At 46.1% G+C, this 13036-nt stretch overlaps 1 protein-coding gene across 1 annotated transcript in view; it reads right to left on the bottom strand.

Annotated features, from left to right (window-relative positions):
* Positions 1-384: 384 nt before the first annotated feature.
* The window catches only part of LOC133015790 (protein sidekick-1-like), a 159287-nt gene continuing 146635 nt past the window's right edge, over positions 385-13036 (bottom strand). Inside the window, exons 38-46 of the mRNA XM_061083067.1 lie at positions 9636-9822; positions 8501-8638; positions 8173-8334; positions 6896-7021; positions 6369-6533; positions 5247-5384; positions 2155-2275; positions 1935-2064; positions 385-690 (exon numbers count right to left, since the gene is read on the bottom strand). Of these exons, the coding sequence (XP_060939050.1) occupies positions 385-690; positions 1935-2064; positions 2155-2275; positions 5247-5384; positions 6369-6533; positions 6896-7021; positions 8173-8334; positions 8501-8638; positions 9636-9822 (1473 nt within the window). The remainder of the gene's footprint in view (positions 691-1934; positions 2065-2154; positions 2276-5246; positions 5385-6368; positions 6534-6895; positions 7022-8172; positions 8335-8500; positions 8639-9635; positions 9823-13036) is intronic.

Raw genomic sequence — 13036 nt, 5'->3', positions numbered from 1 at the left:
TTCCAGGTTCACCAAGTCCGAGGTGGAATTCTCTCCTCCACATTTACACAAACTGGTCCGTCTCTCGTGGGAGAGTCTCTGAAATAAGTGTGTGAGAGTGTGTGTGTGTGTGGAAACATTTACTGCGTGTGTGTGAGCACAGTGACGGAGGAGAAGAGCAGGAGAGCGACACACACACACACACACAGTGAAGATCTTTGTGAACGAGGGGTGGGGAGGGCGAGTGAGACGTGTGGGTTTAGTTCTTTGGGGCGTGAAGGTTCGTCACTCGTCCTCCTCATCGTGTCCTCCCTCTCCTCTGAAGCCGTCAGCTACACTTTGTGTACATGTGTGTGTTTGTGTGTGTGTGTGTATCACTTTTGTGCAGGTTTTTTGTCTCTAGAGTCAAACGAAGGAGGAGAATCCCGTTACGGGGGTGCGTGATCCCGGCGGGTTGGTGTTGGGGTTGACGTGCGTGTGCGCCGGCTGGCCCGTGGGCGTGTAGGCTCCGCCCGTGCTGTGCTGGGTGACCACGGTCTGGTAGTACGGCTCCGTCTCCGCCGCGGCACATTCCTCGTAGCCGAACGGCGCCGTGATGGCTTTGAGGCCTTTGGGCTGCCGCTTCCACGAGTTGTAGTAGGTGGGGTCGCTCATGTAGTGGTTGACGAAGGAGTGCTTCGGCTGCTCGTCCTCGTAGTCACTGTCCGTCAACTGGATACACACACACACAAAGACACACACACACAAAGACACACACACACACACACACACAGCAGGGGTCAGTTTATCTATAAGACAGATCATTTATACACAGTGATGTGATGATGCCATGATGATTGACGTGTAAAACATCTCAATTGGCTGTTCACTCCAGAGTCAGTTACTCAGTGTCTGTTATAAAGAGAGAAAACAAATTTGAGTGATGTTCACGTGATAAAATGAAAATCTCTGGACACATCCAGACAATAATCAGATCAGTGACTGATCACTATCACTCATTTCTTCTTTTAGGATCTTTTTATTCGTCATCTTGAGGCAGACAGAACTCAAGGACATTTAGAAAAAGATCCTTAGTCTTGAAGCAGAGACTTTAGATCACAACTGTCTGCACTTTTTAACCATCATCAGCAATTTGACCAAATGAATAAAAGACGGGAGAGACAGATCTTTGACGGCTCAGCCCAGAATGTGGTCTGGTGTGATCGGTTCACTATCCAATCTGGGTTTTTTCACACCTGTATTGAGAGCTTCGGATCACGAAAACCATCAGTAAAAGTTACATAGTGGCTCTGAATTGGAGAGAGAAATGAGAGAGAGATGAGAGAGAGATGAGAGAGAGATAGTTAGATAGATAGATAGATAGATAGATAGATAGATAGATAGATAGATAGATAGATAGATAGATAGATAGATAGATAGATAGATAGATAGATAGATAGATAGATAGATAGATAGATAGAGAGAGAGAGAGAGAGAGAGAGAGAGAGAGAGAGAGAGCGAGAGATAGATAGATAGATAGATAGATAGATAGATAGATAGATAGATAGATAGATAGATAGATAGATAGATAGATAGATAGATAGATAGATAGATAGATAGATAGAGAGAGAGAGAGAGAGAGAGAGAGAGAGAGAGAGAGATAGATAGATAGATAGATAGATAGATAGATAGATAGATAGATAGATAGATAGATAGATAGATAGATAGATAGATAGATAGATAGATAGATAGATAGATAGATAGATAGATAGATAGATAGATAGAGAGAGATAGATAGATACATAGATAGATAGATAGATAGATAGATAGATAGATAGATAGATAGATAGATAGATAGATAGATAGATAGATAGATAGATAGATAGATAGATAGATAGATAGATAGAGAGAGAGAGAGAGAGAGAGAGAGAGAGAGAGAGAGAGAGAGCGAGAGATAGAGATGGACGGACATTTACCTCTGACTCCGACACCTCAGTGGGTTTCTCGGTCAGCGTGGTGCTCTCCGTGAGCGCAGCTCCGTTGTAGTTGTTACAGATGTCCTCATCAGAGTAGTGAAGACCACCTGGACTGGGCCTGGGAGGAGATCTGCACACACAAAAACACACACACTAGATTATATATCTAGTCCTCTGATCAAACCCATGTGTGTGTGTGTGTGTGTGTGTGAGCGCTCACCTGGTGCCGTTCTTCTTCAGGAAGGAGTTCTTGGTGTTGAGCGTCCTGCTGTTGAGCTCCAGAGCCGTGAAGCCTCCGTTGTCCAGAGTCACCGACTCCTCGGCCGTGGACACGTGTTTCCCTGGAGGAAAGAAGAGCAGGAGTCAGACGGATAAACACTAGAATATAGGAGTCGAGGGAATCATGTAATCCTGAGATCTTCTAGTCTTTGTGTGCCTCACGGCCAGCGTTTATTTTCACAAACAAATCAAAACACAGCGACATCCGGGTGCCACACAAACATCCGCTTTTAACCACCCCCCGTGCATTCGTTACCTTGGTTACCCCACAGTAAGTGTGCAAACCCCATTAGTGTAACGTCTTTGGTGAATTATGTGTTATCACCTGTCCCCTACATACGTCCCCCCAGAATTCACAAACAAAGTTAATACGTTGGGGCTCGAATCACCCGACCTGCACGGCTCCTTAAAACGTGAGGCGGGGATGTAGTCTGGGGCTTAACTGGAGGCACTCTAAGGGCTGTGCGGTGGCCCGGGGGGTGAGCAGGAGGGCGCCCCCGCCGTGGAGGCTTAGCTACCTCAGTAGGTTGAGTTAGATCCAAGTGGGCAGGTTTCAGCCGGTCCACAGATACATGTTCTGGTTTACCACCAATGTCCACGTTTTAGGGCCAGCCTCAATGACCCTAAATGGACCGTCATAGGGACGTTGAAAGGGCCCGCGATGAGCATCCTGACGAATGAACACATATCCCGCAGAATGAAGTTTGACAACCTTGGCATTGTCCAGGAGCGTAGCTCGTTGTTGTGCTGCTGACCAAGAAACTGTAGTATCAGGGACAAAATCCCCAGGGACTCTCAACGGCTGGCCATAAACCAACTCGGCAGATGAAGCTTGTAGGTCTTCCTTAGGGCCGGTCCTAAGCCCCAACATGACCCATGGAAGCCTGTCAACCCAGTTACTGTCCTTGAGGCTGGCACGTAGAGCAGCTTTCATAGAACGGTGGAACCGCTCGCACAGCCCGTTAGCCTGTGGATGGTTTGCCGTGGTGCGGTGAAGTTTAGTCCCCAGGTTCTCTGCGACCGAGTTCCAGAGTCCAGATGTAAACTGCGGGCCCCGGTCAGAAGAAATGTCAGATGGGACGCCGAACCGAGCAACCCAGGTGATGATAAATGCCCGAGCCACACCAGCCGCTGCTGTTGACACCAACGGCACAGCTTCCGGCCAACGTGTGGTTCTGTCAACCATGGTGAGAAGGTGTGTGAACCCCTGAGAGGTGGGCAGGGGCCCAACCAGGTCCAGGTTAACATGGTCAAACCTTCTTTCGGGCACTAAGAAATGTGCCAGGGGGGCCTTAGTGTGGTGGTGGACTTTAGAGGGTTGGCACACCACACATGTTTCAGCCCACTTCCGCACATCCTTTTTAAGTCCATGCCAGACAAATTTTGCTGCTACCAACTTCTGTGAAGGTCTTTTTCCTGGGTGTGACAGGCCATGGACAGCGTCGAAAATCTGTCGTCTCCATCCTGTGGGAACGACTGGTCGTGTCTGGCCTGTGGAAACATCACATAGGAGTGTAGTGCCAGCAGCACCAAAAGCAACATCCTTCAACCTCAGTCCTGTCTCAGCCGTCCTCAGTGCCTGAACATCTGGATCCGAAATTTGATCTGCTGCCCTGCAATCATAGTCCACGCCCAGCTGGACGGCTCCAGTGATCGCTCGGGAGAGGCAGTCAGCCGTAAACTCCGATATGAAGGAAAGCTGGCGCTGCTGGCGAGCAGACCACGGCTCTGCCACTTTAACCATGGTGAACGTCAAAGGCTTGTGGTCCACGTATGCTGTGAAACTTCGGCCCTCTAGCAGGAAACGAAAGTGTCGGACGGCAAGATAGAGGCCTAGCAGCTCCCTATCGAATGTACTGTAAATCCACTCATTGGGGCGCAGTTGCCTGCTGTAAAAGGCGAGCGGCTGCCAGGCCCCCTTGACCCACTGCTCATGCACCGCTCCAACTGCAAAGTCCGAAGCATCGCTCGTGATGGATATCGGTACATTGGGTGCGGGGTGTGCCAGCATCGTCGCCTTAGCCAAAGCTGCCTTAGCATCCTCAAATGCTTTATGCCTTTCCTCCGTCCAAATCACTGCGTGCCTGGCCGCTTTACCCTTCAGGGCCTCATAAAGGGGTTGCATTAGCTGTGCTGCATGCGGAATAAAGTGGTGGTAAAAGTTCACCATGCCCAAAAACTCCTGCAGAGACTTCACTGAGAGTGGGCGTGGGGAATTCACCACAGCTTCCACCTTTGAAGGGAGAGGAACTGCACCATCCTTAGTAATGTGGTGTTCCAAGAAGTCGATAGTCCTCAGCCCAAACTGACACTTGGCTGGGTTTATAATCAGGCCATGCTGACTGAGTCGTTCAAAGAGTGTCAAAAGGCGAGACGTGTGCTCTGTCTTAGAAGCACTAGCCACCAGTATATCATCCAGATAAACAAATAAAAAAGGAAGGTCCCTCAGTACTGTATCCATCAGTCGCTGGAAAGTCTGAGCTGCATTTTTAAGACCGAACGGCATCCGAAGGAATTCGAAGAGGCCAAATGGTGTGATAACCGCTGTCTTGGGTACATCCAGTGGGTGCACCGGCACCCGGTGATAGCCACGGACTAGGTCCACCTTGGAAAATATGACTTTATCCGCCAAACGGGCAGAAAAGTCGAGGTGTTGTTGAGTCATTGAGCCGGCGGTAATCGCCGCACGGGCGCCAGCCACCGCCTTTCTTTGCCACAATATGCAGCGGTGAAGACCAAGGGCTAAGACCAAGGGTTTGTTGTTCTAACGAGGAGGGAGCTGTCGACTCTGTGGAGGTGACGTGTTTCTCCTGTGGAGCTCTGAGTGGATCTGATCTGAACGGAGCTTTACTCACACTTCATAAGGAAAATACATTTTGGGATTGTGAAATAATATAAATCAGTAAGCACTGAATTTGTTATTTAATCGCAAATGAGGTGCTTAATGGTTTACTGATTGAAATGGTTGAAATGTAGACTAAACATATTTTTTTATTCAACTTTCCAGGAAAAATTCAACTCTGACCAACAGACCTGTGCCACAGGCCTTGTACTTGGTGCTGTGTCCGTGCAGCAGCAGCGTGAAGACCAGGACCAGGATGAGGATGATTCCCACCAGAGCCATCACCAGCAGGAACCACCACTCCTCGTAGAACGGACGCTCGGACAGCGCTGCAGGCAGAGAGAGGGACACAGTTCAGGCCAATGCTCACTTTTCTTCTTCTGTGGTTTCTTCTTCATGCTGCGGTTTGTCCCACAGGAGCAGAAATACACCTCCCAGTGTGTAAAGTGTACTTTTAGTCTAGAGCAAGGTTTTTCAACTGGTTTTGTCCCAGGGACCACCATTCTGACTAGAAAGTAATCCGCGGCCCACTGATGTGTCTACGTGTGTGTGTGTGTGTGTGTGCATGAGGATAGAAGGAAGTTTTAACATTTGGTTTTCCATGTTGGTTTTATTTAAAAACCTCAAACAAATCTAGAAAAATCTGTGAAAAAACAACCAAAACGGTTGATTTTCAGTGCTTAAGAATTGAACAAAATTAAAATGCAGTTTGTAGTTGTACTGCATCTCAGAACCATATGAACATCAATATATAACGTTCATATAGCTGACATGTTGAGAGAACCTTAAAGTAACGGTGTTCAATAACAATCAACATAAACTGGGGCTACAACTGAAGAGGGAAGATGACAAAGTAATGCAGAATATGTCACAAATGATAATCATACAATATCACACAAACAATTGAGGCCTACTTAAGTTTAACCTCATGATCACCAGCACCTTTATATTATTTTAGACATATTTTTCTCATTTTAGATACTTTTCACGATTTTCAAGAGTAATCTGGAAATGTGTTGAAACATCAACGCGAATTTTGCGGAACCCCTGCAATGCCATCACGGACCACCAGGCGGACTAAAAATCACAAAGGGGCTTTCAGCTCAGTTGTAGTTGTGTGGCTCTGCCTGTAGATGGCAGCGTACCCAAAGGCACACCACGACAGTCACATGAATCCAGCAGAATAAACCTTCAGTCACGCCCCAGTCAGACGAGTGGGATCAGCCTGTTCATTAACCCGACTCCTCCAGTGTGTGTGTGTGTGTGTGTGTGTGTGTGTGTGTGTGTGTCTGTGTGTGTGTGTGTGTGTTTACCAGCTAGCGCTGCAGAGGCTGTACTCGGCTGGCCGTAACCATAGCGATTAACAGCGATGACTCTGAACTCGTAGCTGATCCCTGACCTCAGGCGCTCCATCTGTACCGACACGGACCTGCTGCTGGGAGGGAGGGGCCTGATGAAGGAATCCCACACCCCCTCATCTGAAGAGAGAGAGGGAGAGAGGGAGAGAAGTCGCTCCATTTAAGATTTAGTCGATTTTCAATGTCATTAAATGATTCAAGACATTTTTTAAATCAAATTACATTCCAGACAGCGCTGATTATTATTATCAGGGGGAGAATTAAACCCCAGTGGATGATCCCGCTGAGCCTCCTCACTCTCACCCGCGGTATTACACCTCTGGTTATCTTTATTAGACAATTGCAGCTGACTTGATTTTCACAGCAGGTCTAAATGAATCCAGGGAGCGCCACGCTAAATAAAGTTCAGAGTGGAAGTGGAGCTGGAGCTTTTCTGGAGAAAGAGATGAATGATTGTGCGTCTTTGTGTTGGAGGAGCTCACCTGAGGGCCGAGCCTCCAGGACGTATCCAGAGACCGGAGCTGCTCCCACGTCTCCCTCCGACCAGTGGATGTTCAGATCAGAGGACGTCTTGGTGATGGACATTTCCACAGGAGACCCAGGGGAGCCTGTGACGTCACACACACACACACACAGAGGGAGAGAGAGGGAGAGAGGGAGAGAGAGGGAAAGAGGAAGAATCAGAATCAGAATCCTTTAATAGTCCCACAGTGGGGAAATTTGAGGGTATTACAGCAGCAGCGCAGGCACAGTGCAACAAGAGCAAAAGAAAGAGCAAAACAACATAGTAAGAAACAGAAACAACAATGAGCAAAAAGAAAAAAGTAAGCAGTAAATGAGCTGCCAGGGTGTCCCGCATGGGGTGGGAGGAGTTGTCCATCAGGGAGGATAGCTTAGCAACCATCCTCCTGTCTCCTACCACCTCCACCGTATCCAGTGGACACCCCAGCACACTGCTGGCCTTCCTGATGAGCTTGTTAAGTGTCTTCCTGTCGGCTGTCGAGATGCTGCTGCCCCAGCACGCCACTCCAAAGAAGATGTCTGATGCCACCACCGAGTCGAAGAAGGTCCTCAGGAGTGCTCCCTGCACACCAAAAGACCTCAGACTCCTCAGCAGATAGAGTCTGCTCTGTCCCTTCTTGTAAACAGCCTGTGTGTGATCAGTCCAGTCCAGTTTATTGTTTAGGTGAACACCCAGGTACTTATAGGATCTCACGAGGTCAATGTCCGTTCCCTGGATGTTCACTGGTGTCCGAGGAGACTGTTTACTCCGGCGGAAGTCCACCACCAGCTCCTTGGTTTTTCCAGAGTTGATCTGGAGGCAGTTCTGCTGGCACCATGTTATGAAGTCCTGGTTCAGTTCTCTGTACTCCCTGTCATCACCGGCGGAAATGAGGCCGACGATTGCAGAGTCATCAGAGAATTTTTGCAGGTAGCAGTTAGTGGAGTTGTATGAGAAGTCCGAGGTGTAGATGGTGAAGAGGAATGGAGCTAGAACGGTTCCTTGTGGGGCCCCCGTGCTGCAGGACACCAGGTCAGACTCACACCCCCGTATCCGCACATACTGTGGACGGTTGGTGAGGTAGTCCAGGATCCATGCGGTGAGGTGGTGGTCCACTCCGGTCTGCTCCAGCTTGTCCCTCAGAAGAAGAGGCTGGATGCTGAGAGGGAGAGGGAGAGAGAGGGAGAGAGGGAGAGAGAGGGAGAGAGGGAGAGGGGGAGGGTGGACACACACACACAGAGTCGTGCTCCTCCTCACCTTGCACAGGCTGAGCCGTGATGTTGGTCTGGAGGGGGGGGCCGTGGCTGACTGTGAGCGCCTGCACGCTGAACGTGTACGTGGACCCTCGGACCAGGTCCCGAACCTTCAGCCAGCGCTGCCAGCTGCCCTTCACATCCACTGTCACCACTTTACTCACACCTGCTCACACACACACACACACACACACACACACACACACACACACACACACAAACACACACACACAAGTTGAAAGAACTGTCAGTCTCCTGCCCGACATAAGGGTGAGAGTGTGTGTGTGTCTGTGTGTGTCTGTGTGTGTCTGTGTGTGTGTGTGTGTTCATACCTTGCACCGGAGCTGTGGGCTGGTAGACCACCCTGTAGCCCTCCAGCTGTCCATTGGGAGTGAGGGGAGCCCCCCAGGACGCGTTGACGCTTCCTCCCGTCACCTCGGAGAAGGACAGGTAGCTGGGGGGGCCGGGAGCTGGAGACATGTGGAGAGAGGGAGAGAGATGGAGAGGGAGATTGAGGGAGGGAGGGAGAGAGAGAGAGAGAGTGGAGAACGACCAATCAGATGAGACGAATACAGAGAAAACATCAGATCATGTGGTTAGTTTCATAGATATATATATAAAGATTAGATGTCTCGTCTGCGTTGCCGGCCAACGGAGTCGAACATCGGCACATGGCGGCCATCTTGCCAGAGGTTGCTCGCTCGCCCATAACATTGTGTTGGTAGTGGTAAATAACCATAACTTGCTAAATTTTCAACCGATTTTTTAAACGGTCTGGTTTGTTATAAACGTCAGAGATGTAGTTATGACACTGCATAAATTATTACATTTTTTTAGAAAATAACATAATTTTTCATAAGTATTCAGTGTCATATCTACATCTCTGACGTTTCTAACAAACCAGACCGTTTCAAAATCGGTTGAAAATTGAGTAAGTTATGGTTATTTACCAACACAATGTTATGGGTGAGCGAGCTGCCCCCTAGCAAGATGGCCGCCATGTGGTGACGTCCGGCTCCGTCGAACGAGACATCTAGTCTTTATATATGTCTATGGCTCGCTCACCCATAACATTGTGTTGGTAAATAACCATAACTTGCCCAATTTTCAACCGATTTTCATGAACGGTCTGGTTTGTTATAAACGTCAGAGATGTAGATATGACACTGCATACTTATAAATAATTATGTTATTTTCTAAAAAAATTAATAATTTATGCAGTGTCATAACTACATGTCTGACGTTTATAACAAACCAGACCGTTTAAAAATCGGTTGAAAATTGAGCAAGTTATGATTATTTAAAAAGTAAGAACCACTACAACACAATGTTATGGGCGAGCGAGCAACCTCTGGCAAGATGGCCGCCATGTGCGGACGTCCGGCTACGTCGAACGAGACATCTAGTCTTTATATATGTCTATGGTTAGTTTGGTTTTGAGGGAACAGAACCGTCGCCCCTCCCTACCTGACTGCAGGGTCCGAGCCCCCCGGGGGTCGCTGGGTGGTCCGTCCCCGGCCGTGTTGAAGGCCGTCAGCGTCACCTGGTACGGCGTGTAGCTCGTCAGGTTGGTGAGGTGCACCCGTGTGTCCGGGACAAAAATCACCTTCACCTTCTCGCTCTGGTTCTGCTTGTCCCTCTCCCAGTAGTGGATCTAACAACACAGGGAAAACAAACACCGTCATCCACACTGCTCTTCATCCTTCTCCTGTTTTCTCCTCTTCCTCACTTCATCTCAGCCAAGTGTGTGTTCGTCCTTTTGCTCCTGAGGTCAGATATTGATCCACATAAAAAACAAGTGCACCTGTATTATTTCACTAGGAAGACAAAGCTGGTTATAAAGGTGTTAGATGGTGTTGACACTTTAACACACTTTAAGTAGATGTACAGATACCACTGCTCGGGTCATAAAAGAGTTAAACCTCCAGAGCAGGGGTTTTCAACTGGGGGTCCGCGGCCATTTCCAGATTACTCTTGAATATCCTGAAAAATATCTAAAATAAGAAAAATATGTCTAAAATAATATAAAGATGCTGGTGATCATGAGGTTAAACTTAAGTAGGCCTCACATGTTTGTGTGATATTGTATGATTATCATTTCTGACATATTCTGCATTACTTTGTCATCTTCCCTCTTCAGTTGTAGCCCCAGTTTATGTTGATTGTTATTGATCACCGTTACTTTAACATTCCCTCAACATGTCAGCTATATGAATGTTATATATTGATCAACATATGGTTCTGAGATGCAGTACAACTACAAACTGCATTTTAATTTTGTTTCCAATTCTTAAGCACTGAAAATCAACCGTTTTTGTGTTTTTTTTACACAGATTTTTCTAGATTTGTTTGAGGTTTTTAAATAAAACCAACATGGAAAACCAAATGTTAAAACTTCCTTCTATCCACACGCACACACACACACACGTAGGCACATCAGTGGGCTGCGGATTCCTTTCTAGTCAGGATGGTGGTCCCTGGGACAAAACCAGTTGAAAACCCCTGCTCCAGAGGACCACTCCTCATTCCATTTATTCACATAGATCACATGCTCATTTGAGAATGAAATAATAATCTTGGACATGACTACATACAGAAGCACCTGATTATTAATCCCAGTATGATGAGATACTTATCAAGAGCTCCTTGTGTGTCACTTGTGAATTTGGCAATTTAATGGAGACGAAATTGTGTCTTTTCACGATAAAACACAATCACTGGTTCCATTTCACGTGGCTGAGGAATGTGCTCAGTGACTGACTATGAGAAAAATGAAACCTCAAAGAAGATCCTGAATGTGTGACTTCCATATTGTGTCAGGGTCACACACTTTTAATGGCACAGGCTGTAAATAATGAGAGCAAACAGATGAGCAATATACTTGATATCTCACAGCCAGTAAACAGCCTATATAAATGCATATCCAGCATCAGAATCAGTGTGGTGCATTAAAGCTGCTCGTCTCCTGCTCATAATTGTCCCTCTTATTTTATATATGACCTTATATGAATTACTACTCATCCTTTTACATGAAGTTTCTATATATAACATGAACAAAACCCTGTCTATGAATGACACTGGTGGCCGTTGAGTGAACTGCAGTCGGCCTCCTGTTGCTCGTGTGTTTTAAGGACCAATGAGGTTCTCTGATCCCTGAAGGAAGTCGCCTCAGGCTCAACGTTCATTCAGGAAACTGAGAAAGTTTAAATATTTAAACTTATATTACAATCGAAAAGAAAAAGAAAGAGAGAATAGGTGTAAATGCTTCACCGTCTTACTTAGAGAACGAAGAGGAAACATTTCCATCAACATGAACTATTCATGTTCTAAAGAGCAGCTGAGAGCACAAACCAAGCAGCCGCATCTGAAACTCACCAGCAGCCAGGTTACAGAGGTGGTTGAGCCTCATGCATTAGAAATGACTCAGGAAAAAAAGTGTTTTGTACACAGCCTGATAATCCACGACTGAAGCTTCAGTGTGTCAGAGGCTGTGTGAGTGAAGCACATGGACGTCTTCCCTGAAAAGCTCTCGACTACACTCTGGTCGTCAGCTCATTAAACCGTTTACTGGCAGATTTCAGAATCCACCAGAACCTGATCTGATACGAATCATTTCATCTGGCATCAGCTTCTTATCGGCCAAACAACAACGTGATACATGATTAGATCCGAACTTAGCTCAGTCAGACAACTCATGTTCAAATTCATCAGTAGAACATGTTAGTGTTCAGCGTCCCAATATGATTACATAGGTATGATGGGAGTGATGAGAACAATAAACGTGTCCTCCATGAAATATTATTACTTCCATATCTCACCTCTGTCTGTTTTCTTGTTTGTCAGCAGGATTACACAAAAACTACTAAAATCTGATTCTAAAAAACTTGGTGAAGGCCAAGGGCCAAGAAACAACAAAACCAACAAATCTTGGGGTGGATCCAGAACAATGTTAATCACGTTTTAATCACTTTACAGATGTTTTAAAAGAATATTTCATGGATCTTGATCTGTCCAGTGGGAACATGATCCCTTCGGCGGAGGTCAGGTTCAATGTTACAAGACCAAGGTACAAGCAATGAGATCATAAATGTTACCAAATATTTAGCAAGAATTAAGTATCAAATTAGATAAATGCAAATGTAGCTTCTCAATAACTTAGCTCAATCAGACAACTCATGTTCAAATGTTTATTGCAACAGTAGAACATGTTAGTTTTAGGCGTCCCGATATGATTACATAGATATGATGGGAGCGATGAACAAGTGGTTTTAACCGCCCCTAACAATTAACGTGTCCTCCATGAAATATTATTACCTCCATACTTCACCCCTGTCCGGTTTCTTGTTTGTCGGTGGAATTACACAAAACTACAAAAAATCTGATTCTACAAAACTTGGTGCAAGTGTGGAACACAAGAAACCACAAAACCAACAAATCTTGGGGTCGATCCAAAAAAATGTTAATCACTGTTTAATCACTTTACAGATGTTTTTAAAGAATATTTCATGGATCTTGATCTGTCCAGTGGGAACATGATCCCTTCGGCGGAGGTCAGGTTCATTGTTCAAAAACCAAGGTACAAGCAATGAGATCTTTAATGTTACCAAATATTAGGCAAGAATTAAATCGTGGTCATATTCCTTTAATATCTGATATTAAATGTGATTTATGCAAATGTTTCAAATTTCTAATTCACAGAAATTCATTTTAAACAGAATTTAGTTGCATGAAATTTCAGCTGCCTCATTCATTCTCTTTTTTACCCTGGAACATAAACCTCTCCTGTGCAGTTTGGGATATAAAGTAAAACAACGGCCAAGAGCCACTTAACGGCTCCATTTTGTTATTATTCCCAACTGAAAGCTCCA

Source organism: Limanda limanda, chromosome 2, assembly GCF_963576545.1.
Source record: "Limanda limanda chromosome 2, fLimLim1.1, whole genome shotgun sequence".
In the NCBI taxonomy this organism is placed as follows: domain Eukaryota; kingdom Metazoa; phylum Chordata; class Actinopteri; order Pleuronectiformes; family Pleuronectidae; genus Limanda; species Limanda limanda.
This window is presented reverse-complemented; position numbering and strand designations above follow the sequence as displayed.